General features: G+C 42.8%; 1 protein-coding gene across 1 annotated transcript in view; it reads left to right on the top strand.

Moving 5' to 3' along the window:
• The first annotated feature begins 323 nt into the window (after positions 1-323).
• The window catches only part of KCNK10 (potassium two pore domain channel subfamily K member 10), a 98,824-nt gene continuing 75,134 nt past the window's right edge, over positions 324-24,013 (top strand). The window contains exon 1 of the mRNA XM_048854394.2: positions 324-647. Coding sequence (XP_048710351.1) covers positions 596-647 — 52 coding nt within the window. The 5' untranslated portion in view covers positions 324-595. The remainder of the gene's footprint in view (positions 648-24,013) is intronic.

Below are 24,013 nucleotides of genomic sequence, written 5' to 3'. Positions count from 1 at the left end.
TGGCGGTGCTGAGGTTGGAGGGAGTGGGGGCGGTGTGTGTGTGTGTGTGTGTGTGCGCGCGCGCTTCCTTCTCGCCAGCCGCAGTAGCTAGGAGGGAACAAGGCTGGCTGTTTTCCCTTGGCACCCTCAGGTCTGCGTCTCGCTAGCCTGTGATACACTCGCGTGTGCACCAGTCAAATGTGTAATGCTGCAGTGGGCAGCCCACCACCACTGCCGGAACAGCTGCAAATGGACTGGGCGAGCCCGCTGCTGACGGACCCCGCGCGGGAGCGAACAACACCTCGCCTCTGACGCCCCATCTCAGTGCAGCCCCTGTGTTTCCTCTTTCAATCAGACCCTCTCTCACTTTACTTCCCCCCTCCCCAGGCGGGGTGCTCCCCTCCCCCGCTTTACTCTCCAATCCTAAAGCCTCCATTCCCTCTTTCCACCTTCCCTCTTGTATTTGTATGTTTCTTTGCTTGGCAACCACCGGCTTCCCCCAGTCAAACGGCGCAGACTGCCCATCATTTGAAATTAATTTGTTTGACTGCAGCACCGAGACAGGAAGGTTGGGAAATTTATTTAATTCCTTTCCCTCCCTGCGCAAAAGGAAGCGATGAAATTTCCAATCGAGACTCCAAGGAAACAGGTGAACTGGGATCCTCAAGGTTGGTGTTCCTGACTTTATTATTCGTGCTGGTATTATGATTCCTCCTGCGTGGCGATGGGAGGAAAGTGTTGGCTCGGAATTGGAGTAGATGCTTCTTTACAGCCTGCTCCCCATGTGCACGGCTCAGTCTGTCTCATTTAGTCTTACCGGTGGCTTGAAGCTCGGAAATGTTACTAGGATCTGGGGGAAGGAGAGGCGAGACAAACCGTTTTTTCCCGATTTGACCTCTCCCCCCTCTCTCCCTCCCCTCAGTATTTTAGTATTTCCATTGCAAACTTGTCTGGGATGGCTGGGTTCACCGCATTGGTGCATTGTTTGTTTTATTTTATGCCTGGTTCCTTTGTTGTTTCTGGTGGTCATTGCACATGGGTGGTGTAGGGGTGGACACAGAGGTGACTGTCTGGCTCTGGTGTCCTCGGCGGTAAATGTCTCTTGGCAGGCAGCTGGGGGTAAAAGGCTACTGCAATATGTCCTACAGAGTGGGCAGCAGGAAAGGCATGTTAAATAATGGAGCCCAAAGGGACCTTTATACGCCTGACTCCATCCTATTAACAATCGATCAGCAGAAGCTGGTAGATTGATTAACTCTACACTTAGTTTTTCAGCGTGTTGGTGTGGTGGGTGGAGGGGAATATGTCTACGCCAGTGCGGTGGTTTGCTGTAAAACGATCCAAGTTGTGTGTGTGTGTTTCTTTTAAATACTTGCAGCGCCCGAGGCGGTTAGTTACGATCTATTGGCTAAGTAACTGAAAGGGTCCTGATGATTAACATACTGACGTGCAATCTCTCTATAAACGATCAGTAGAGGATCTGAACAAGTCGAAGTCATATGTCCAGGTTTGCAGTCAGCAGCTGTTTAATAGCGCCCAGAGGAACTATGAAAGAAAGGATGGCATAGACTTGGATTATTGGTCTTTCTTCTGTGGGTCTGGTTTTGATTCTCTGCTACCCCACCCTGTTTAGCTACAAAATGGGACATTTAAAACATTTCTCCTAGTTCAGACCGACCAAAATGAGATCAATATCCTCAGGCTGAAAAGTGAGGTAGTGTCTGAATAACAGAACATTAAGCTTTAGTTTAAGCACTGCTACCTGCTTAATATGGTGAAAGCTGAAATAGACACATAAAAACCCACCCTGTGGTTCACAACAGGAATGTGAGCATCAGTATCTCTTAAAATATTTTATCTCAATAATAGTCGGTGTTTATAAGGCATCAGGTGTTCTGAAAAGCAGAATTCAGCAGTGTAAGCACTTGTAGAATGAGTGTAACAGCATCTTTGCTTATTGTTTATTTGCTGCTGTCTCTTTTTTTGAATTTTATCTTACTGGAAATTGCACCGAAAATTTGAAAAAAAAATCAACAAAAAAATCACACATGGAATTGTGGAATGGTGCTATTATGACGGCACCCTGTATACAGCTCCATTATCTGGCAGTCAGCAATGGGGGTGTGGGTCCCTCCAACAAGTGGTTGGTCACAACTCACCACGTGCATTCAAACCCCAGTGAAAACCAGCCAGCACAGATGGTGTGTTTCTTCCCTCCTGAGTTGAACCCTAGTAAGGACTGCAGGACTGGGCCTATTATTTCCCACAACTGTACAGACATCAGTCAGGCATCAAGGATGCTGATGTATAACAAGGAAGTAAGCAAAAAGAGGCATGTTAATTTACAGTTTTATGACAACCACAGGAAACAGATAAATGTTAGCCCTGTGAAGGATAAAATTAGTAGGGAAAAACATCTTGGGTCCAATCCTGTAACCTTTACATGAGTACTCCCATAACATGCACTCTGTTGAATAGTCCCATCGAAGAACTAATCATGTGAATAAGGGACGCAGGTCTGAGTCCATACGGTTCAATTTTGTAAAGAAGATAAAATAAAAACTGCCTGCACAAAAGCTCTATGTGCCCTAACAATTAATTAGACTTACAGTCACAGATGCTGTATGCAGTGTTGTTGTACCTGTTTCGGTCCCAGGATATTAGAGAGACAAGGTGGGGGAGGTGATATCTTTCATTGGACCAGCTTCTGTTGGTCAGAGAGAGACACGCTTTCGAGCCACACAGAGTTCTTCGGGTCTGGGAAAGGTACTCAGAGTGTCACCCCTAAATACAAGATCAAACAGATGTGCTAAACTACGAGACTAGACTATCTGCTTGAACTTGTATTTAGCTGTGATACTGAGTACCTTTCCCAGACCTGAAGAAGAGCTTTGTGTAAACTCAAAAGCTTGTCTCTCTCACCAACAGAAGTTGGCCCAATAAAAGATATCACCACACCCACCCAGTCACAGATAGATGCTGTCCATTTGGTCATCTGCATCCATATATATGCCAAAGGATGGCAAGTCTTTGAATACCACAATGTTTGTGGAGTTAAAGATAGCACTTTTTAGGGTATGTGCTTCCCAGCTTGGGTAGACAGACATGACTTCGCTTGAGCTAAGACACTAAAAATAGCAGTATGGCTGTGGCAGCATGGGCAGTAATTCTGGCTAACTACGGGTACATACTCAGGTGGCTAGCTTGAGATGTCCCCGCAGCCACAATGCTATTTTTATCACTCTAGCTCCATCAGAGCTAGCACGTCTGTCTACTCACACTGGGAAGCACATTCCCAGATGTAGTGTAGACATACTTTAAAGATCCACATGTCTGTCAGTAAGAAGGCTGTGAAAGGGATTAAGAGATCTTAACTATTAAAACAGGTGATTGGTGTTCAGTCAGTACATAGCTTCATATATCTATCTGCATTTAAATGCATGTCAGTTCAATATATCTTGTTCTGGTTGTCAGGCACATAACCCATAGGGACCGCAGTTTGTCTAGCATGAATTTAGCCAGAATATTGTACTCACTTGGGGCTAGATCCACAAAGCGATGTAGGCATCACAACACCTAACTTGTAGGTGCCCGCTGCTCAGTGAAATCCTCAGCCTTGAGCTGGGTGCCCAGGCTCCCGTACAATGCATGAAGCAGGTTAGATGTTGAGAATGGGATTTCCCAAAGCCAGGAGCCTAAGTTAGCCAATGGAGATGGCAAGGAGAGTAGTTTAGGCACCTATCTCCACTCAGCATTCACAGCTTTGAACCCTGTCCTGGAGTTAAGTGCCAAAGCCAGGTCTATCCTTTCTCATTAGAAATCAGAGAGTGAGCACCCATTACAGCCAACAGCCCAGTGGCCAGGTAGTTCACCTGGGATATGACAGCTTTGCTTTCAAATCCCTGCTCAGCTTCATTTGGAGCAGGGGCTTGAACTGGAGTCTCCCACATTCCAGGTGAGTGCCCAATCTCTTGCTAGCTCAATGAATATTTAATTAGTAATCTGAAGTGGAACCATTTCAATAGGAGAGACTGAGAGACCCACCTCAGAACACTTAATAGTGAGGGGGCTGGGCAATCAGATTAGAGATGGGGACACCGGTTTCAAGACTCTGCTCCAATCAGGCGGGGGGGGACAGACGGACGTGAAATAGATCTCCAACATCCCAGGTGAATACATGACCTCTAGGCTATTATTCCTGATTTGTTTGCCCACTGTCATCTTTTGTGTGAGGCCTGATGCAGTTGGCATGCTCAGAGAACACCTACCGGATTGGGTCCCACAGATGTGGTCAGTGGGTGGAGTGTGTGTGGGGGGGAATGTCTAGACTGAGATTCCCACCAGGGTTTAGTTGTGAGACCAGGCGCCAAGCAACTTGTCAGCATCAGGATTTAAGCAGTTTCACACATGCCTACCTACAGAAACTGACGCACCGTGGGAATTTAGGCACCCACAGCATGAGGTGGCAGCTAAGAAGGGATTCTGAGGATCTCAGTGGTACCTAAATGTTGAATTTAGGTGCCAAAAGTGGCAGTTAGGCACATAAGTACCTTTATAGATTTATAATATCTGAAGAACACCCATTTATGTTTCTTTGCTAGCAAGCCAGCAATTGGAAGATGTAACATGCTGTAATGCAAGTGATGAGCATTATATTTAGAAACATACAGTTATTCCCAAGATAATTTTGTAACAAATGATCCCAGATGATGTTTTCCAGAAATGACATATATCTTCCAAAGGCCAAAGATCTTGTAATGGAGGACTGCATGAATCAGGGGATTGGTGAGGATGCTAGTTTGAATCCACGTCAAGATATTAATCACTTAAATGAATTAGTGCTCAGATACCACAGCACTGGTTGCACTGTAAATATTTAGACAGGTAAATAAATTACCATCTAATGGCTTTTTTTGGGGCTTATATGAAATTGGTGTTCTCAATCCACACAACAAACACCCCCGGCCACAAACCAATGTACCATGAAAAGACTTTCTGAAAGGGTATACAGTGTATACAGGTGGAAAGTGATAGAAGAGAAAGCAGGTGTTTAGCAGACAGCAAATTGGCGGCTGTTCAGTTTCCAGTCGTAACGCCAAGGAAGGAATGGATCATGGAAACTAAATCAGACATTTACTCCTCCAGGTGATACCTCCAGGGGAGGGTTGCCACATAATGGTAGTACAGTGAGGGATATTTGTGCTGTCCCTGCCCAGGCTGCACCTGTTCCGTGGATAAACAGAGTATAAGCTGTTGTTCTGGTGCTCCTCTCCCCCTCTGGATCCCTCATTCTAACCCTGTGACCTTCACGCCTCTGCCTGGTTTTTCACACGTTGGCCTCTGTAATCACTTAAGTTCTGGGAATGGCCCTTTTATTGCTTTGAGGAACTCCGTCCACCATTCCAGGATTTAAATAGGCTGGCCCTTTTAGTGAGCCTTGAAATTCACATTAATGAACATATCAGATACCTACATGAACACTATTTGCTGGGGAAGAGTCAACATGGCTTTTGTAAAGGGAAATCTTAGAATTCTTTGAGGGGGTCAACAAACGTGGACAGAGTGATCCAGTGAATATAGTGTACTTGGACTTTCAGAAAGCCTTTGACAGGTCCTTCACCAAATGTTCTTAAGCAAAGCAAGCAGTCATGGAATAAGAGGGAAGGTCTTCTCATGGATCAGTAACTGGTTAAAAGATAGTAAGCAAAGGGTAGGAATAAATTATTAGAATTTACAATGGGGAGAAGTAAATAGTGGAGTCCTCCAGGGGTCTGTACTGGGACCAGTGCTGTTCAACATATTCATAAATCATCTGGAAAAAGGGGTAAACACTGAGGTGGCAAACTTGGCAGATGATACAAAACTACTCAAGGTAGTTAAGTCCCAGTCAGACTGCGAAGAGCTACAAAAGGATCTCTCAGAACTGGGTGACTAGGCAACAAAATGGCCGATGAAATTCCGTGTTGATAAATGCAAAGTAATGCACACTGGAAAACATAATCCCAACGATGCTTACAAAATGATGGGGTTTAAATTAGCTGTTACCACTCAAGAAAGATCTTGAAGTCATTGTGGATAGTTCACTGAAAACATCTGCTCAACATGCAGCAGCAGTCAAAAAAGCTAACAGAATGTTAGGAACCATTAGAAAACAGATAGATAATACAACACTAAATATAATAATACTGTTGTATTAATAGGCAGCAGGTTTAAAACAAAACACACAATGCACAATCAACCTGTGGAACTTCTTGTGAGGGGATGTTGTGGAGGCCAAAAGTATGACAGGGTTCCAAAAAGAATCAGATAAATTCATGGAGGATAGATCCGTCAATGGTGATTAACGAAGATGGTCAGGGACCCAACCCCATGCCCAGGGTTTCCTTAAATCTTGGACTACCAGATGCTGGGATTGGACAACAGGGGATGGATCACTCGATAATTGCCCTGTTCTGTTCATTTCCTCTGAAGCATCTGGCCAGTGGCAGAAGACAGGATACTGGGCTAGATGGACCATTGGTCTGACCCATTATGGGTGTTCTTACTATAAAATTAGGAAACATAAATCATGCGAAGAATGAATAAAAACAGGTAGGCACTGCAGGATCTGGCCCTTAATGTGAGTGAGAATTTGGCCACTGACTTCAGCAGAAACTTGGCTCTTCTCACTATTTGGCTTCACATATTTTTTAAAAAATCCCTTATCTTGGATTTGTAAAGCATCTGTTACCTATTACTGATAGTGGCAAGTCAGGTGATTGGTCTCACACCACACACATGTAAATGTCTTAGACCATCAAGTTGTACGTCTAGCTAGCTTTTGCAGATACTTATCCTTATAATTGTGATTCTCATCCTCCCTCCTCCATTCATCCTGTTTGTTACATATACTTGTTGTACTTTGTTTAAATTAGATTGTAAACTCCAATTTAAACAAGGGACTGTTATTTTCATATACATTTTTATAAAGAGCAACACAACAGATCTCTGATCCCATTGGATACTACCTTGACAAAATTATTATTAATAATTAACAGACACTGAAAGGTAATATTTGGTCTGTTTAAAACAACAGATTCTATTGGAATAACTGAAAAAATATTTCCATAGGAACATTTGTATTGATTTTAGGTCTGGTAAAAGATAGTTTTGTTAACCAAATATAAAACTGGCACCAAATTTGACTTGACAGTGCCCCTTTCAGGTATTGATTTTAATGCTCCAAAGTAATTTTCCTCTGAGCACAGAGGATCCCTCCTTTTCCTCACGTTCTAAGGGGAATGTCCTTCAGACTGAAGGGGGCTGGATGTGACTCCTTCCAAAACCCACCAAACACATCCCTGAATTGCTGATGCCTGATGCAAGGTGCTCTGTCCCCTCCAGGGGAAGAATGTGTTTCCTTTGTGATGCTCCTTGTAGTCAGAAGGCCAAGCTCAATCTTCACGTTGGAACTGGTAGCATATAGTGCAGTCATAAGACTGCCCAGCTTCCTTTTCACAAATGAAATATAGTAAAACTATAATATACATTCAAATGACTGGGATTGTAAAAGCCCTTTGAAACTCAGGTTATATGTGCAGTTCCAAAGCAACTTTTTGACACTCTGGATCCACTGAAGCTATAGTGTAACTTCTTGGGTTCTCTCACAAAGGCAATTTTTGTGTAAGAGTAATTCATGTATTTGGGAGACTACAACTCAGTAATAAATCAAGAAGCTGAGAGAGTTCTGTAGAGATTAGAGCAGTGACTGGGAGCAAGGACTCCTTGATTCTGCCAGTGACTTACTGCGGGACTTCCAGTTAGTCACATAGGCTCAGATCCACAGAGGTATTCAGGCAGCTAAGTCCCAGTTTTGGCTCCACTGTGTCCATAAAACTCCTGCTGGACCTTGTAGGCACCTCAACTCACTTTGCACCTAAGTTTTCAGGGTAAAGTTTCCTTGGGTGCCTAAATTCCTGCCTCTGGGCATGCGCACTGCTGCCTCACTTTAGGTGGCCAGACACCTATCTCCTACCTAAGTCTCAGAGCGATTAATAAACTGGGTGAAGATAGGCATTCCTCCACCTAAATAGTGTGCAGGGTCTAATCAGGTAGGTGTGTTCAGGGGCTGCCTGCTGGATCATTCAAAATCTGGCCGGAGGAGGAAGTGGTGCCCATTTATAACTTTTAGCTCAGTGGTGAGAACACTCCCCTGGGATTTGGGAGACCCACATACAATTGCTCCCCTGCCAGATGGGGAGAAAGGTGGGGGACCCCTGTTCAAATCCTTTCAGATATGTTCTCTAACCACTGAGCTATGGGATATTCAGATGTGGGGATCTCTGTCTCTCCTGTTGGAGCCGTTCCACTTTGTATTACATAATGAAAGTGATTGGAACAGAGGGACTGGACCATTGGGCAAGAGAGAAAATGACTGAAGTATAGGGTTGGGGCACCCACCAGGGAGGAGGGAGCCCGTGGCTCAAGTCTCCTTACTCCAATTACTCTATCATTATTGAACCTGGGTCTACCACATCCCAGGTGAATTCTCTAGCCACTGGGCTAAAAGTTATAAGGTGGGTACCTCCTCCTCCAGGGTTTTGTGTGGAGCAAGACAGACACCTAAGCCACCTGAACTCAGGCACCAGGTTCCCATTTGTAGATGGCTAAGCAGAGATTCTAGACAGATAGTTAGATATAATAAGCGCATGGCCGCTTACGGCTTCCCTATTGTTACTGTACTATATATCCTGGCCATTCCGAATATCATGGTGCTAGTAGGGCTAGAGCTCTTATGGGTTCAGGGTACAATCCGGACCAGTAAGGGATTGTGTCTCTTCTTGCCCTGCAACCCAGGGTGCCTTACAATACTTTGCTGCTGGAGCACCCAGGCTGGGACACTCACAACCAGCCTACAAGCATACAGGTCACACCCTGAAGTGTCTGTGTGCTAGGCCGCCCTGGTTCAGCAGCCTGTCTGCAGCCCCACAGCAGCTTCCACCAGCCTGGGTTACAACCAGCAAGGTGACCCCAACGCACTCACAGTCTCAAATTTCCCCCAAATCAAGTGCTCTCCAATGTCTCTAGCCTTCTCTGGACTGGCTTGTTTGTTCTACTGAAGACATAAAAGCACATCACAATTTATTAACTTACCCTTCCATTTAAACACAGCGCTGAGCTGGTTTATAGTAAAAATAAAAAGTTTATTCACTATAGGATGTAAGTTATGTGACGCTAGGTGAAAGGAATAAAGTGAAAACACACATTTAATAGGTCTAAAAGTTAATCTAGCGAAGTGCAGGCTTTGTTCAAGATGGTTTCTCACCTATGTTCAGTTTCCAGAAACTTCAACACCTTTGTCTGAAGGACCCATCTTTCTCAGCCCACAAGAGCTCTGTTCTCCTGTGTCTGTCTAGTGATAGATGCCAAAGATGGCTTCTGTCTTTGCTTATATCTTCCAAAGTTCAATGACTTTGTTTCAAGAGGCACGATGACCTCAAGCTGTTTTTTCTCCTTCCTGTGGGCTTCTCATCCCATATATGTAAATGAGGCCTCCATTGTTTCGATTCCACCCTGCTTAATTTACACAGGGAACATGTAAGTAGCTGCCTTCTCTCCTCTGTCTGGGAGGGAACCTGTTTCTTCCTGTTTGGCAACAAACTTTAAAGCATAATATCATTAAGTATTCATATTTCCTCATATATTGTTAACACATACATTTCGCAGTGATATTAATTATCAATGTGTCATTAGTTTCCAGAAAAGACCTCACTCAATACACTTTTCTGCTACAGTAATATTGTATACCATTGATTCAATTGCTTATCACTTGAGGTTCAGTCCCTCTCCCTTTATAGACCAGTAAACCTTTGCAATGGATTCTTTTGAGGGTTACCCCTCAAAGCAAAGTTTATCCAAGCTGTGAGGAAGGCAACATGGAGTCTGGTGGAGAAGGAAGCACCGTGCTTTTTCTTCCTCCACTTGTTAGCTTAATAGCTTTGTTTACCTAATATGTAAAAAAATGGACCTTCATTGACTTTGCCTGAAGACCAAGCTGGTCAGGGAATCAAATACACATTCCTTTGTTTAGGGCAGACCTGTTTACCAACTCCCCCCAACATACCTGGTTTAAACACTCTTTAGTGATAATTTCAGCATATATCCATAACTCTTACCACGTAACATGTACATACATCACACAAGAATAATATTGATCAGTGAGTTATTAGTTTTTAAATTATACCTCACAAGGCATATTGCAATAGTGTGTGAACACAGGAGTGCTTAGAGTCACAGACTCAGATCCGCCTGCTCTAGAAATTCATGATCCTAGTGCCTGAGCTAAGGGAGAATTGCTGTTAGCATCACAGAACTGAACCCATGACACCAAGTTGAACAGTTTTGGATCTAACCAGAAGAGGGCAGTGGCACATATATAGTTTAGTATTTGCATTACAAATATTTGCCTTCCCTCCCCGCCCCTAATTTATTTGTGGTGATTGTAATCACAGCAGATAACCCGACACTATATTATACCTGATCAATGTGGATTGCAGAATTCCTGGAAGACGTGCATTTTATGGAGGGAACTGAAGGAGGAGAGAGTTACACAGGGAGGAGGCTATTGCAAATACAGAGGACTTTGTGAGCAAAGGTGCAAAAGCAGTAGTGAGGAGAGAAGATGAAAGGATCAGTAAAGTGATGGGATTAGAAGCTATTTAGGAAGCAAATGAGGGAGAATGAGGAAGGGACAGCAGTGATACATGTGGAGGCAAGATTACTTAGGGTCTTACAGATGAGGAGCTTGAGTGTGATGTGGTAACAGACAGGAAGCCAAAAAAGGAGTTGAAAGAGAGGCTGATGAGATTGGATCAGCAGGAGAGGAAGATAACAGTATGAGCAACTTTTAGGATAGGGCTGGAGGAAGAAGTAATGGGCTGACCAGAGAGGAGAAGATGACAGTAATGAAGTAGAGAGGTGACCAAGGCTTGGTCAGGGTCCATTTTCACAATGGGGATAGTGAGAAAAGGATTAATGGTATTAAAAGGAAAAATAGGACTTAGTCATAGACTAGATACTAGGGAAAAGGGGGAAATAGGAATCAAAAGTGACACTGGGGCTCTGAGCCTAGGAGACATGGAGAACAGTTGGATTGTCCATAGTTATATAGTGAGTTAATCAGGGATTCCAGTTAAATGAAGAATATTATCATTATTTTTGCCACATGTAAATGAGAGTAATCCATTAATTGGCATTTGGATTGAAAGTCCCCCAGACAATGTTACAAATCCACACAGTGCCATCCCTGAGTGCTGAAGTTAGCTCCTTTGGGACTCTGCTGAAGATGAAAGATATGTGAAATCACATGCAGAGAGGCAGCTCTTGATTCACTGTGAATCTGAGGAAGTTTATGTGTGTTTATTTTAGCCAGTGTGTGGGATGTACTATACTGATGAAGTGTCCAGCTGTGCTAGCTTCAAGCAGAAATATGCAAATACATGACAATATTACTTTAGGGCTCAGTCCAGCTCCTGATCAAATCAATGGTGTGTTACCATTTTCTTCAATGGAAGCAATTTGCATACCATCAAAGTTGCACAGATTACAAACTGTGCCCTCAAATGCTTTAAATAATAAAGAGTTGCCTGAAGTAAATGACAGAAAATAGAGGTTCACAACATTATATGTGAATAAAGTACTGAATTGTAAGACCAATAACTGAGAGAGAGAAATTAAGAGGGTTAGTGAGAAAGAGAGAGATACATTACAGAGTTCAGTTTAATAGGACCTTTAAACCTTTATTTTGTAAAAATCTCAATGAAATGGCAAAAAAAACCAGACTATACACATTGGGTAGTATTTGAATTTTTCATGGTGGTTTGATGAAAAAAATGTATTGATACACAGTGAACAATAAGAGATTTAAAATCACAACTTTTGGCAACTGTTTCACTGGATTGTCTCATTGTTCTTTGTATCTCTTTTGCAAGAGATTTTAACATGTTTGTCTATGACCTGGCCTTTGTCTACTTTTTTACTCCTCACTGCTAGTATTTGTCTAGTGCACATGTTATAACCTATTATCCACACTGGAAAATGTGTGCCAAGGCCAAGCCGCTGAATTTGACAACAAATCTGCTGTGGTGCGAATGCCATCACTCACTCCCAGGAAGCAAAACAAACTAAGCGAGATCAGCCCTTGATAAATGCTACTGTACCTACGGGACAGTTCCATAAGTTAGGAAAGTGGTGGCGATTAATTGCACGGTTACACAATAACAGAATACCATTTATGGAAATATTTTTGGATGTTTTCCACATTTTCAAATATATTGATTTTAATTATAACACAGAATACAAAGTCTACAGTGCTCCCTTCATATTTATTTTTGATTACAAATATTTGCATTGTAAAAAAACCAGAAGAAATAATATTTTTCAATTCACCTCTTACAAGTATTGTAGTGCAATCTCTTTATCTTGAAAGTTGAACTTATAAATATAGAATTAGGTACAAAAAATAACTGCACTCAAAAATAAAACAATGTAAAACTTTAGAGCCTACTAGTCCACTCAGTTCTATTTCTTGCTCAGCCAATCACTCAGACGAACAAGTTTGTTTAGATTTGCAGGAGATAATGCTACCCGCTTCTTGTTCACAATATCACCTGAAAGTGTGAACAGATATTCGCATAGCACACTGTTGTAGCCAGTGTCGCAAGATATTTACATGCCAGGTGCACTAAAGATTCATATGTCCCTTCATGCTTCAACCACCATTCCAGAGGACATGCTTCCATGCTAATAATGGATTCTGCTTGATAATCCAAAGCAGTGTGGACACGTTCATTTTCATCATCTGAGTCAGATGCCACCAGCAGAAGGTTGATTTTCTTTTTTTGTGGTTTGGGTTCTGTAGTTTCTGCATTGGAGTGTTGCTCTTTTAAGACTTCCACTCCTCGTCCCTCTCAGATTTTTGGAAGGCACTTCAGATGCTAAAACCTTGGGTTGAGTGCTGTATCTATCTTTAGAAATCACACATTGGTATCTTTGTGTTTTGTCAAATCTGCAGTGAAAGTGTTCTTAAAAGGAATATGTCCAGAGTCATCATCCGAGACTACTATAACATGAAATATATGGCAGAATGTGGGTAAAACTGAGCCAGAGACATACAATTCTCCCCCAGGAAGTTCCTTCACAAATTAAACAAGCATCATCAGCATGGAAGCATGTCCTCTGGAATGGCGGCCGAAGCATGAAGGGGCATACAAATATTTAGCATATCTAGCACGTAAATACCTTGCAATGCTGGCTACAAAAGTCCCATGCGAACGCCTGTTATCACTTTCTGGTGACATTGTAAATAAGAAGTGGGCAGCATTATCTCCCATAAATGTAAACAAACTTGTTTGTCTTAGCAATTGGCTGAACAAGAAGTAGGACTGAGTGGGCTTATAGGCGCTAAAGTTTTACATTGTTTTGTTTTTGAGAGCAGTTATGTAACAAAAAAAAAATCTACATTTGTAAGTTGCACTTTCACAATAAAGAGATTGCCCTACAGTACTTGTATGAGGTGAATTGAAAAATACTATTTCTTTTATAATTTTTACAGTGCAAATATTTGTAATAAAAATAATAATATAAAGTTAGCACTGTTACACTTTGTGTTCTGTGTTGTAACTGAAATCAATATATTTGAAAATGTAGAAAAACAATCCAAAAATATTTAATAAATTTCAATTGGTATTCTATTGTTTAACAGTGCAATTAAAACTGTGATTAATCGTGATTAATTTTTTTAATCATGATTAATTTTTTTAGTTAATTGCTTGAGTTAACTGCGATTAATCAATAGCCCTAGTTCAAATCTTACTGCTTTTAACTGATGTTAAATTAATTTACTAACTTAGTTATTCATGAACATCATGACAGCAACCTCAGCAGTGTTAAGGCAGAAAAACTTCCCAAATGCCTGGAATGCAAGCTGGTCAGATGTGCTGATCTGTTGCAATAACGGATATCAAAGAATACAAGGTCACTGTCAAAGTCTCGCATAAGAGTGCAAGTTTGATGAAGCTGGGCTACCTATTGCTTTTGGGTAGCTGTTGGAGATGGAAGTGAAAGCCTTCTAGAGAGTTGGGGTGTGTTACTGACATCCTCGTCGCCATATGACGATGGAAAGGAATGCACAAATCTTTCCCCTTACTTTATTTCCATTTCTTTGAGGTTTTGGGTGGATGGGGAGTGTCCTGCCACAAGCTTAACTGCCACTAATAAATATAATTTTTGTCTGCTAATTTTATAGAGATAGTTCTGAGCCTCAAATTTCAGATCCATATCTGATATTGGCCAGTTTGGGGCTTTTTGTATCTCTGGTTTTGGTTTAGCCCTTTCTAGAGATAATGGCCAGCCTCAAAGTTTGGATTGGGATTCAAACTTTCTTAATGTTTAGGCGTGTTTAGATGAGGAGTTTTGGTCTGGGTATATTGCTTATGTTTTAAGAGAAGATTTGAAAAGAGATGGAGACCTAAAGAGGAGAGAGACAGAGACACTGCTCCAAGTGGTAAGAGCTACAAAGGAAAGAGACTTTTGCTAACATTGTCCAAAAGGTGTGAGGGGACAGGGCCTGATGTTAGGTAGCAGAGGATGTGGAAAGAAGAATATAGATAGTGGCTGAAGTGAGTCCATGGAGACTTTGAGAAACAAGGTAGGTACAGAGACAGAACTGGTGCTAGTAACTAAAGCCTTCCCTTTTCAGTTAAGCTATGCTCCATATTCAGGATCTCAGAGCACAAACCTGTAACAAATAAGCATCTAAGCTAATGCATATTTGGAAACACTGCAATATCTGTATGGTGGCTACTAGTTCCCCAGATTTCATATATTATTGAATTTTTGATGCCATGCATGTCAGTGCATGACTGAAAGCAGAGGCCTAAAGGATAAGGAATGGGATGTAAATGTCTCCCTGTAATCAACAGCATTTTGTCTAGGCAGGCTGTAGTTTAAAAATAATTGTAAATATTTTTATGGGACTGTTTCAAAATGTCTGAATTTAATGAAGCAAAATATCATCTTAGGCAATGTTCATATTCCTCCTGGGAGAGAAATATGTAGATATTGTCTTCTGCTTATTCCTCATACTGCCCTGAAATGTATGCGGGGTGAATGATCTTTCAATTCCTACACGGTTATGTCTGCCTGAGAGCCACTAGACTGTTGGTGACCAGCTGCAAGTTGTTTTGTGTTTGCTGAAGGCAATGGACAATGTAATCAACAAAAAAGTAACAAGAATTATCCTCGTGAAAAACATCCTACTGAGAAGCAATTTGGCTTATATTAGCAACACTATACCAGAGGCTCAGTTTAGTGTTTTTAAACATCAGGTTTTGAATACCTAGACTTGCTGGTTCCGCATGTTCATATCCCAGCAGGACTGACTCAGCCCTTCTTCTTTTTGAGGAAGATAAATTGAGTACCATGCAGTTTGCTGCATGGGGTTCTTTGGAACAAGACCTTAAAACAGATATTCTGTCTGCTCTGTGAAGACTCTAAAGAGCCATGGCATCTATCTTAAAAGTAGGGGGTTTATCTGGTGTCCTTGGGCTGTATTTTCCCTCTCTCTACCACTGTTGCATGGTATGCTTATGCTGGCAGGGCTTGGAAACAGCTAGTGTAAACTCCTCTGAAGCCAATCTCTTGTTCTGCAGGATCTCAGTATTCATTTAAGAGAAAAAGTAAGGCTTCTTCACAACCATAAAGAAAACCTAAAAAATGTGAGCTGAATGTAACCAAAGGAAGGAAGAATCTGCAGAGAGCCTGGGACAATAGCTTGGAGAGGTGCAAATTGCCGTATTCATTTCAGTGATGATAATTTAAACATTGACGTTGTTAGCTATTTCATTCCTCTTGTAAGAAAGGAAATGGAGAGTTACAGATCTGCACAATTTCCTGAGAGTAAATTCTGGTGTCGCAAGTGAGTGGAATTTGGTAGATACCACCACTTGTCGCACCCACCTCCCCTGAGGTCAGCAAGTAGCCAAGCCCACGAAACCTAGTAGAGCCAATGGACATATTTGAACCCCACTAAGGGGGAACCAAGCTCAAAGAGCCCAGTGGAGCCAAGCAGCACATGATCATGTTTTGAACATCTGAAAAATCTACTGTGAGTGGAGTCTCATTATGGCTCTTCGCATGGGTGAAGCTTGTTTCCTGGGCAGAGCATGGAAGGGTGTTGTTCTCCTTCCCCCCCCCCTCCCCCCCCGCCAATCCTGAGCACTGGTGCCGATGGCTGCATTTTAGTGATACTGTCTAGTGACCAGACTGTGAAATGCTTTGGGATGAAAGGTGTCATACAGAGGTAAGATTTTATTATAGTTTATATTAAGATGGTATTTCCAAGCTATGGGCCAAATTAGGAGGTGAGACTAAGCAAGTTTAAGTAAATCTAGAGGTAATCTTGGTTTGCGTCACTTACACCTTTTTCCAGTGCCCTTCACAGTGTAATGGTGCTGGCAGTCCCTGACCAACCCCTTGCAGCCCAATGTGACACTCTCTAGCGGAACAGCAATAAGTTTCAGGTTAACAGCTCAGGACAAGGGGACGCCAGCACGTTGAGTAAATGCCATATCCCTTTAATAAACTTCAGGCCAGGAAGCATTAGCACCATCAAGTCATACTACAGGAACCATTTCAATTGTTTCATTAGGCCCCAGGTTCAGGACTTCCAAACTCACATTCTGCACTCAAGTCTCTTCATCACATTAGGCTTGTCTCCAAGTGCTTCGAGGAGCAAATGTCCCTACTAGATCTATAGCTTACCAGCCTTCTACTTCTCTCTCATTCTGCTTCCTGTTCCTGTTTACAGCTCAGTCCCTAGGGTGGAGTGGGGCCTTAATGACTAGCTGCAGGCTGTAAACTCTAGCCTCCCTATTATATGGGAACCTGGGGTTCAGAGAGCTAGAAGCCCACAGTTTCAAAACTGGTATCTCTTTGAGTGCCGCAATGTCTGAGTGCCCAACATTAGATACCATGGGCCTGGCTTTCAGAAATGCTGGGCATCCACAACTTCAGCTGAAGTCAATGGGAGCTATAGATTCTCAGCACCTCTCTAAAACAGATCCCAGGCATCCAAAGCTGTGGAACTCTTCCCCCCCTCCCCCCAAATTTGATATACCTAAAATTAGAGGCCACTTTTGAAAATTTGGTCTTAAGTGATTTGTCTAAGGTCACAAGGCAAGTATATAGGAGAAAGAGTTGGTAAAACAACCTAGTTCTCAATATTAGAACTGACTGGAAGATAACAAGAGAGACAAGGTGGGTGAGGTAATATCTTTTATTGGACCAACTGCTATGGGTGAGAGAGACAGGCTTTGGATCCTGAAAGCTTGTCTCTCGCACCAGCAGAAGTTGGTGCAATAGAAGTTATTACCTCACCTACCTGGTTTCTCTAGTCTCCTGTGACCGACGTGACTACAACTACACAATTCCATTTCACAGCAACTTTTGAGGGAGGTCTCAAAATTTGGTTTCATTCTACATTGGAACAAAGCCTTGCCAAATGTAAGTCCCTGCTCTGCCTGATTCAGAGCAGAGTTCTTCAGCTCAGATCACTCTCAGTCAGGTAAAGCAGACTCTGGAACCTGGGGCTCTCATATCCCAGCCTAATGCCCTAACTGCCAGGATACAGTGTTTGAGAGAAAAAGTCAGACTCTCACACTCTGGGGATTGTGGGAGGTTCTGAGCATAAGGTTGTTGCAATAGCTATTTCTCTCTTAGTTGTTTTACTTTGATTGTTTTACTTGTAAGTTTCCTTGTTTTAGGATGTCAGGTAGTTGGAGTCCAAACCTGGCAACACCACCTTGTGGCAGGAGTCAGCAGCCATCTTGCCCAGTGGTGAGAGTCAGTGGCTGGGGGTAGGGGAATCCAGTCCCTCCCTGCTCCACCAGGTTCTAACCTAGGGTCCTGTGAGTAGTAGTCAACTGTGCAGCCAGGGGCCTTAGGCCTGCTCCCTGGGCCACTTCCTACCTTGGCTTCAGTTCCATCTCTGGCCTGGATCTGGATTTACCCCGGAGTTCTCTCTGATCTCACTCCAGAGGGTTTTCCTCTATCAGTTGCGGCCCATCATTCCTGGTCTCTGTGGGTGAAGGGCTTATGGCTTCTCTATAGGATCTCTATATAGGATATATAGGCTTCTCTATAGGATCTTATAGTACACAACTGATCCCTTGCCCTGTCCATCATTCTAGACTGAGCTGAGATGTTCCCTTTTGAGTTCAGCCTTCACTGTGAGCACGCCCAGCAGATGAGGCTGGGTGGGGCCTTCTGGGCCCAGAGCTGCTCATTAACCCTTAGTTCACCAGTGTGTGGCTCATGCAGCCTATCACATTATTTCCCCTCCCTCTTTTCCTGGGGAGCGAGGGGGGTTCACCATGAGATATGCTTCAGATGGGTTCATCACTCTGACCTGTAGACATGAGGTCTGGTGTGCTCCTGCTGTCTCCTGCTCTATGGAAGACATGTTCCTGAGCATAGGCGAGGTTATTGACTGTATGAATATATAATCTGCTTCTCTAATGAAGAGATCTATCATTTTTTCCTAGTATAGGACCAGTTTGCAAATTGCTTGGTTCAGGAGGGGCTCTGGGTCAAGGAGTCTTGTTGCAGTTTCCCTTTGATTACTACTGCCACTGAAGTAATTTTTTCCAGTGTCCTCCTCCTTCATTTACAATGCCACCCTGGTGTTTGCTCTTTCCCACTATAGGAAGGTAGTTTCTGCTGCTAGGTTGATCCTGCTGGGCAATAAAAGCCCAGATGGGAGGCACATCATGCCATTCTGACTCCAGGTTTATGTGGTTTTAAATAGTCCTGAGCAGCCCTTGAACCTGGCTCTAAAGCACTGTATTGATGTGAAGGATTGCCACCACAGACACTATGAAATGTGTGGTAAGCTGGCCCACCTCAGAGGTTCTTGCCTGCTGACTCTGGGAGCCCAAGCACAAATACAGGAAATTGGGATACAAGAGAGGGGGCTGCGACATCACTGGCCCAGCAGGAGACAGAGCCTATGCCTGGACCACTGGGATCTGCATTCCCCCTTGCCCTAGATGGTCTTCTGTTGTTCAGGGTATAGGATCCTCAGAGCAGCCCTCCACTGTGACCTCAGTTTCTGTACTTGGACAGAAGTGGGTCCTGGACTCTAGAGAGCACTTCTTCATCAAGCAAGCGGAGTCAGATTCTGGAGATGGGGGTGAGGAGTAGGCTGGTGAGGCAGATTCACCTGGGACTGTTATTAAAAGAGACTACGGAAGGCCCTGAGCTGCTGGCTGTGACTGACAATGGAGCTATGTAGGGCCCTGGGGAACATGACTGTGCCTGTGGCTGCCAGTGGTGCCGTCTCTCCCAGGCTCTCTGTCCTCAGAGCCTGCCAGCCTGGGGCTAGCCTGCCCCAATGTGATCAGTGTACCAGCCACGACGGCTGAGCCCATCTCCCTTGTGCGGAATGGGGATACTGCAGCGAAAGCCCAATGTTCTTCTCAGGCTCCACTAGCTTAGGATGATGAAGGGGATGACAATGACCTTTCTGACTCCTTTCAGTTCTCAATCTCAGCCAGCCAGCTGGACAGGATGGGTGGTTAATGTGCTGGAGATCAGTGATTTTTTTTTGGATAGTAAGAAAGAAAAGTAGGGAGTTACAGACAAGGCCTACATCTCTGATTTACAGTGCTTTGTCCATGCGACTGCCCTTAGTTTGAGGAATGCCTTGTTTGATTATAGGAAAAGTTGCCAACTCAAGAAGCTGCTGTTCAAAGTTAGGAAGCCTGTATGGACTGTTCAGAGCATTTGGACTTCCCCATGGCTTGCATATCTGTGGGTGCACCCACTTTCCCTTATTTCTCTCCGCTCTCTGGCTTTCTCCTTCTAGCTTTCACAGTGCTGCTCAATCTTGGCACATTGCATATTAATAGGTGCTGGGATGGTTATAAAAGGGCATGTGATGGGCTATGCACCCAACACAAGTAATAAAAGCATTAACTGGAGAACTCAGTTAAGGCAGCTGTGTGAGCCAGTCCCAATGAAAGACGAAGCTCAGCTGATGTGGAGCAGGGTGGTTAATATAAAGAGAGGAAGCCCAGTGGAGGAGAGTTGTAGGAGGAAAGGAATGGAACTTTACTGTTCCTTTCTTGGTACTAGAGAGTGAAGAGACTGGTAGAGTTAAGGAGGAAGCTCGGGGAAGAGTTGGTCCAGAGATCCTCTCCTAAGCAGAAGTCTGGCAGGAGGCCAGGAGAGACATGGAACAGTCTCTCATGGTGAGCCCTGATAAAAAGGCAGGATCTGGACTTCCAGAGAGACAGCCCCAGGATGCATTCAGCTGAGGAACTGAGCAGGGAAATGTAAGAGGGATGAAAGGTCAAGACTCAGGGGGGCAGAAGTTGGCTTAAGTTTTGTACTTTTGTTTTGGGATTCTGTTGGGGGATTCAGGGTACAGCCCTGTGAGTCATAGCCCTGGAAGAACAGTGAATCTAAGGAGGCTGTGGGAGAGAAGGCCTGGAAAAAAGGCTACAGTAGGAAGAAGTCTAAGGAAATATCAGCAAGGAGTCTGATAGAGCAGACCTTGGTTCCTGGATTGGATCTGAGGGTAGAGGGTGAACCTGGGTTTGGCTAACAACCACTGGGAAGGTGGAGTGAAGCCTCTGACATAAGGGGATAAAGACTATTTAAAGCCTTGAAAGAAGGATGTAAGGACTATGGAGCCAAGAGATGGGGCCAACAACCACATGTAAAGACACTGGATTTTCAGTTCGACTTTGTTACCCTGAAAGGGGTGGAACTAAAATGGGACCTGGCTGGAGGACTAAGTCTTGTGGACTAAAATCTGCAAACATTAGCAAGCTTTGGGGGTTTATAGTGAAATTTGAACCCATGTGAATTTTATCTAGTTTGAGCTTCAGTCACCTAAATATTATGCAGTTTTAGAATATATAAAATAGTAGTTAGGATAGGAAGCATATCAAGTAGAGCTGGTGGGAACTTTGTCAAGCAACTTAAGTTACATCGAAATATGCTTTTTTTGTCAAAACCAAAATGTTTCACCAAGAGAGATGTGATGTGAAAAAACATCTTTATTCACCATAAAAAAAAACTTATGTAAACAAAACCAAGTTTTGTGGAAACAAAAGATGAACAATTTTGACTGTTAAGAAATAATTGACTTTCAGAAGACCAAATCCAGAGGTTCTGTCTCAGTTTCTATAGGCCTTAAAATGCACAATACCGGGAGCCTGAGGACCAGCTCTCTGTTCCCACCTCTGTTACCTGCTGGCTGTGCGAGCTTGGGTATGTTACTTTGCTTTGGTCTCCCCATTTGTAAAATTGAGCTATAATGTGTTTTGAGAGGTATGGCTGAAAGGCGCGCTATACATGTTAAATATTTGTATTGCAGTAATGGATTCAGGTTTGGAGCCCCCTTGTACTGGGCTCTGTGCAAACAGGAGAAGAGTGGGTCCATGTTCTGAAGTGCTTACAGTCCATGAGGTTATTAATTACCTCTCAATTAACATTGTGCTTAATTAAAAATAATCACCTAGTTATTTCTCAAGATGTCAAACTGACTTGGGATTTGGTTTGTTGACTCAAATAAGTGTTTTTGTGTGATTAATGGCAGTAGGATTTTTGGCCCCATAAACTTTTAAAACACTGAAGCTTTTGTTTTCTTGCTTGGAAAGACCCCAGTCAGGTGGTTGCTTGAATTGCTATTCTTGTGTTCCTGAAAGAATTGTGATTTTTTTTTTTAAATAGCAGCATCATTGGAAGGCACAGTTAACCACCAAAAATGTTATTCAAATGTTTCTCTCTAATTATGTTTCTATGAGTAAAATTAAATCAGACTGCATCTATTCCTTTTAAATCTCTGCAGGGAAACAAGGCATAGGATTTTTAAATTGAAATAATAGAATTCCACAGAAAAGTATTTTTAATACCCTGACAAAAACCTGTCAAAAGAAACAAGGGAACTGGATGGCTCAGTGAATTGGTAATAACTTAAAGAGAGCTTTTAATCTGTCATTTGTTAAAATCATCACTACCAGGTTAACAGTTAATAGAACTGAGCAAATAACTTGTCCAACAAATTTAGCTGCTTTTTGTAATTGCATGATATCTGCAAGCAGATTATGATTTCTTTGACACTTTTTGAGTTACCACTTAGTTGTGGTTGGTTAGATAAGTCACATGGTATGGTTTTCTTTCCTTGATTGGTGACAGTATAAGCGCTACCAGTATGAGATGTAATGGAACTTTTGACATTTGCTTTCTGTGAAAATGTGTGCCATTAAGGTAAACTCCTTGAATGTGTACAGAAAGTGAACACAATAAGTGTGTGTGTAATGTGAGAGAAGCAAATTCCTCCGAAAAGCTGAAAGATTGCTCTTTGTGCAGTATTCACCCAACTCTCATAGGGAGTACCAGAAAGTCATTAGCATGTGAAGGCAGTCTGCTGTCTACATCCATGTTCACTACTATAGTTTGAGTGCTGACCTATGTATTGATGGGCCATTACCTAGTCAGTGGACAGGTGTCTACATCACAAAAAAGCATTATATTTGGAGAGCCTCAGAAAAGAAGCTAGGGATTGAATTATCCATACTGAACTTCACTCTATCTGTACTGTTCCCTTCCAGTCTAGTACAGGACAGATGTCAGTTACAATGCTTAATGAGCTACGATGATGAGAGCGATGTAAGAACCGATATAGTATAGGAATAAAACCCTGAAGTCTTAAATTCTTGGTGGTAACCAGATATGTATTCAGTGTGTGACAGCATTAAAGGATGTTTCCACAGTGCACTCCACTAGTTGGGGAAATCCTCGGGTATAACTCCTAGTGAGCACACTTATTCCATGGGAAGGACTACCCTAAAATGAATAGGCAGTGCCATTTTCATAGAACACAAGATTCATCCTAAGTGCCTGCTGTGTAGCTTCTAAGATGCTTAACTGTTCCAACAAGGTTTTTATGGTACAGGGTAGGAAGCTTAAAATCTCCTTACCTCTTAGCCTGATGACTTCCCTCACCACCAGCTTTGCAGGACTCCCTTCTGATAGTTGGGCAGCTGTCTCAAATGCTTTGTCTCAGACCATTGCGCTCAGTTGACTTCTACTGTACTCCCATTTTTGACTTTCTTTGTTTTCTTTTAGTGTCTTAACTATAGCTTTCTAATAAAGAAGCGAGGAAACAGCACTTCAAACAGTGGTGTTTTTAATTTTCTCATTACAACTGCATTCCAAATCAATTAAGCATTGGGTTATTCCAAGAGCTATTAATTATAGCATGTCAATTATAAACAATTAAGTGGAATCATGTAGATTGGCTGGAAATTACTGAGAATCATATTGTTAGCTGCCGATATATCCCAAAAACTGCAGAATTGTTTGTATATGACGCTTTTCCCCAAAGCTGCTCGCAGGGATGAGAAATTAGTCTTCATTTCCATGTGGAATACACTGCTAATATTTCTCTCTCCCAAAGCACAGTCTGTAAACACCTACAAAAAACCACCGTTGGGCTGGAACCTTTGGGGGTAATCAACATACTAATTTGTTTTTAACAACACACTCAGTCTCTTTGTTTTAAGGTTAGATCACCATTTATACCTCTCCTACCCATCTCTCTCTTTTGGCCCTTAGTTGAATTTGTTGCCACTGAGAACTGCCTTTGCAGCAGATTGCTGAGATGTTGCTGATGTCAGCAGCACTAAGACTGCATTAGAGAATCCATGTTAGTTAAAATGATGTTAGACTTCACCAGAGTGATGCTGCTGCAGTGTAAAGCCATTTGCTCTTAGGCACTATGTGCATTCTCCCAGCAAGTGATGTCTTCAGCTTTGCTTTCATTGAAAGCAAATATAATAGTAACACTTTACTCTTCTATAGCACCTTCCAGCAAACTACTTTACAAACACTAGGGTGTGAAATTTACCCTGCTGTGGCAGTCTAGCACCAGATCCTCTGCTGTGCTTAAGCCCTGCAGTTGATGCTGCTAGAAGTGCGGCCCCAG

The sequence above is a fragment of the Caretta caretta genome, chromosome 6 (genome assembly GCF_965140235.1).
Source record: "Caretta caretta isolate rCarCar2 chromosome 6, rCarCar1.hap1, whole genome shotgun sequence".
NCBI classification, from domain to species: domain Eukaryota; kingdom Metazoa; phylum Chordata; order Testudines; family Cheloniidae; genus Caretta; species Caretta caretta.
This window is presented reverse-complemented; position numbering and strand designations above follow the sequence as displayed.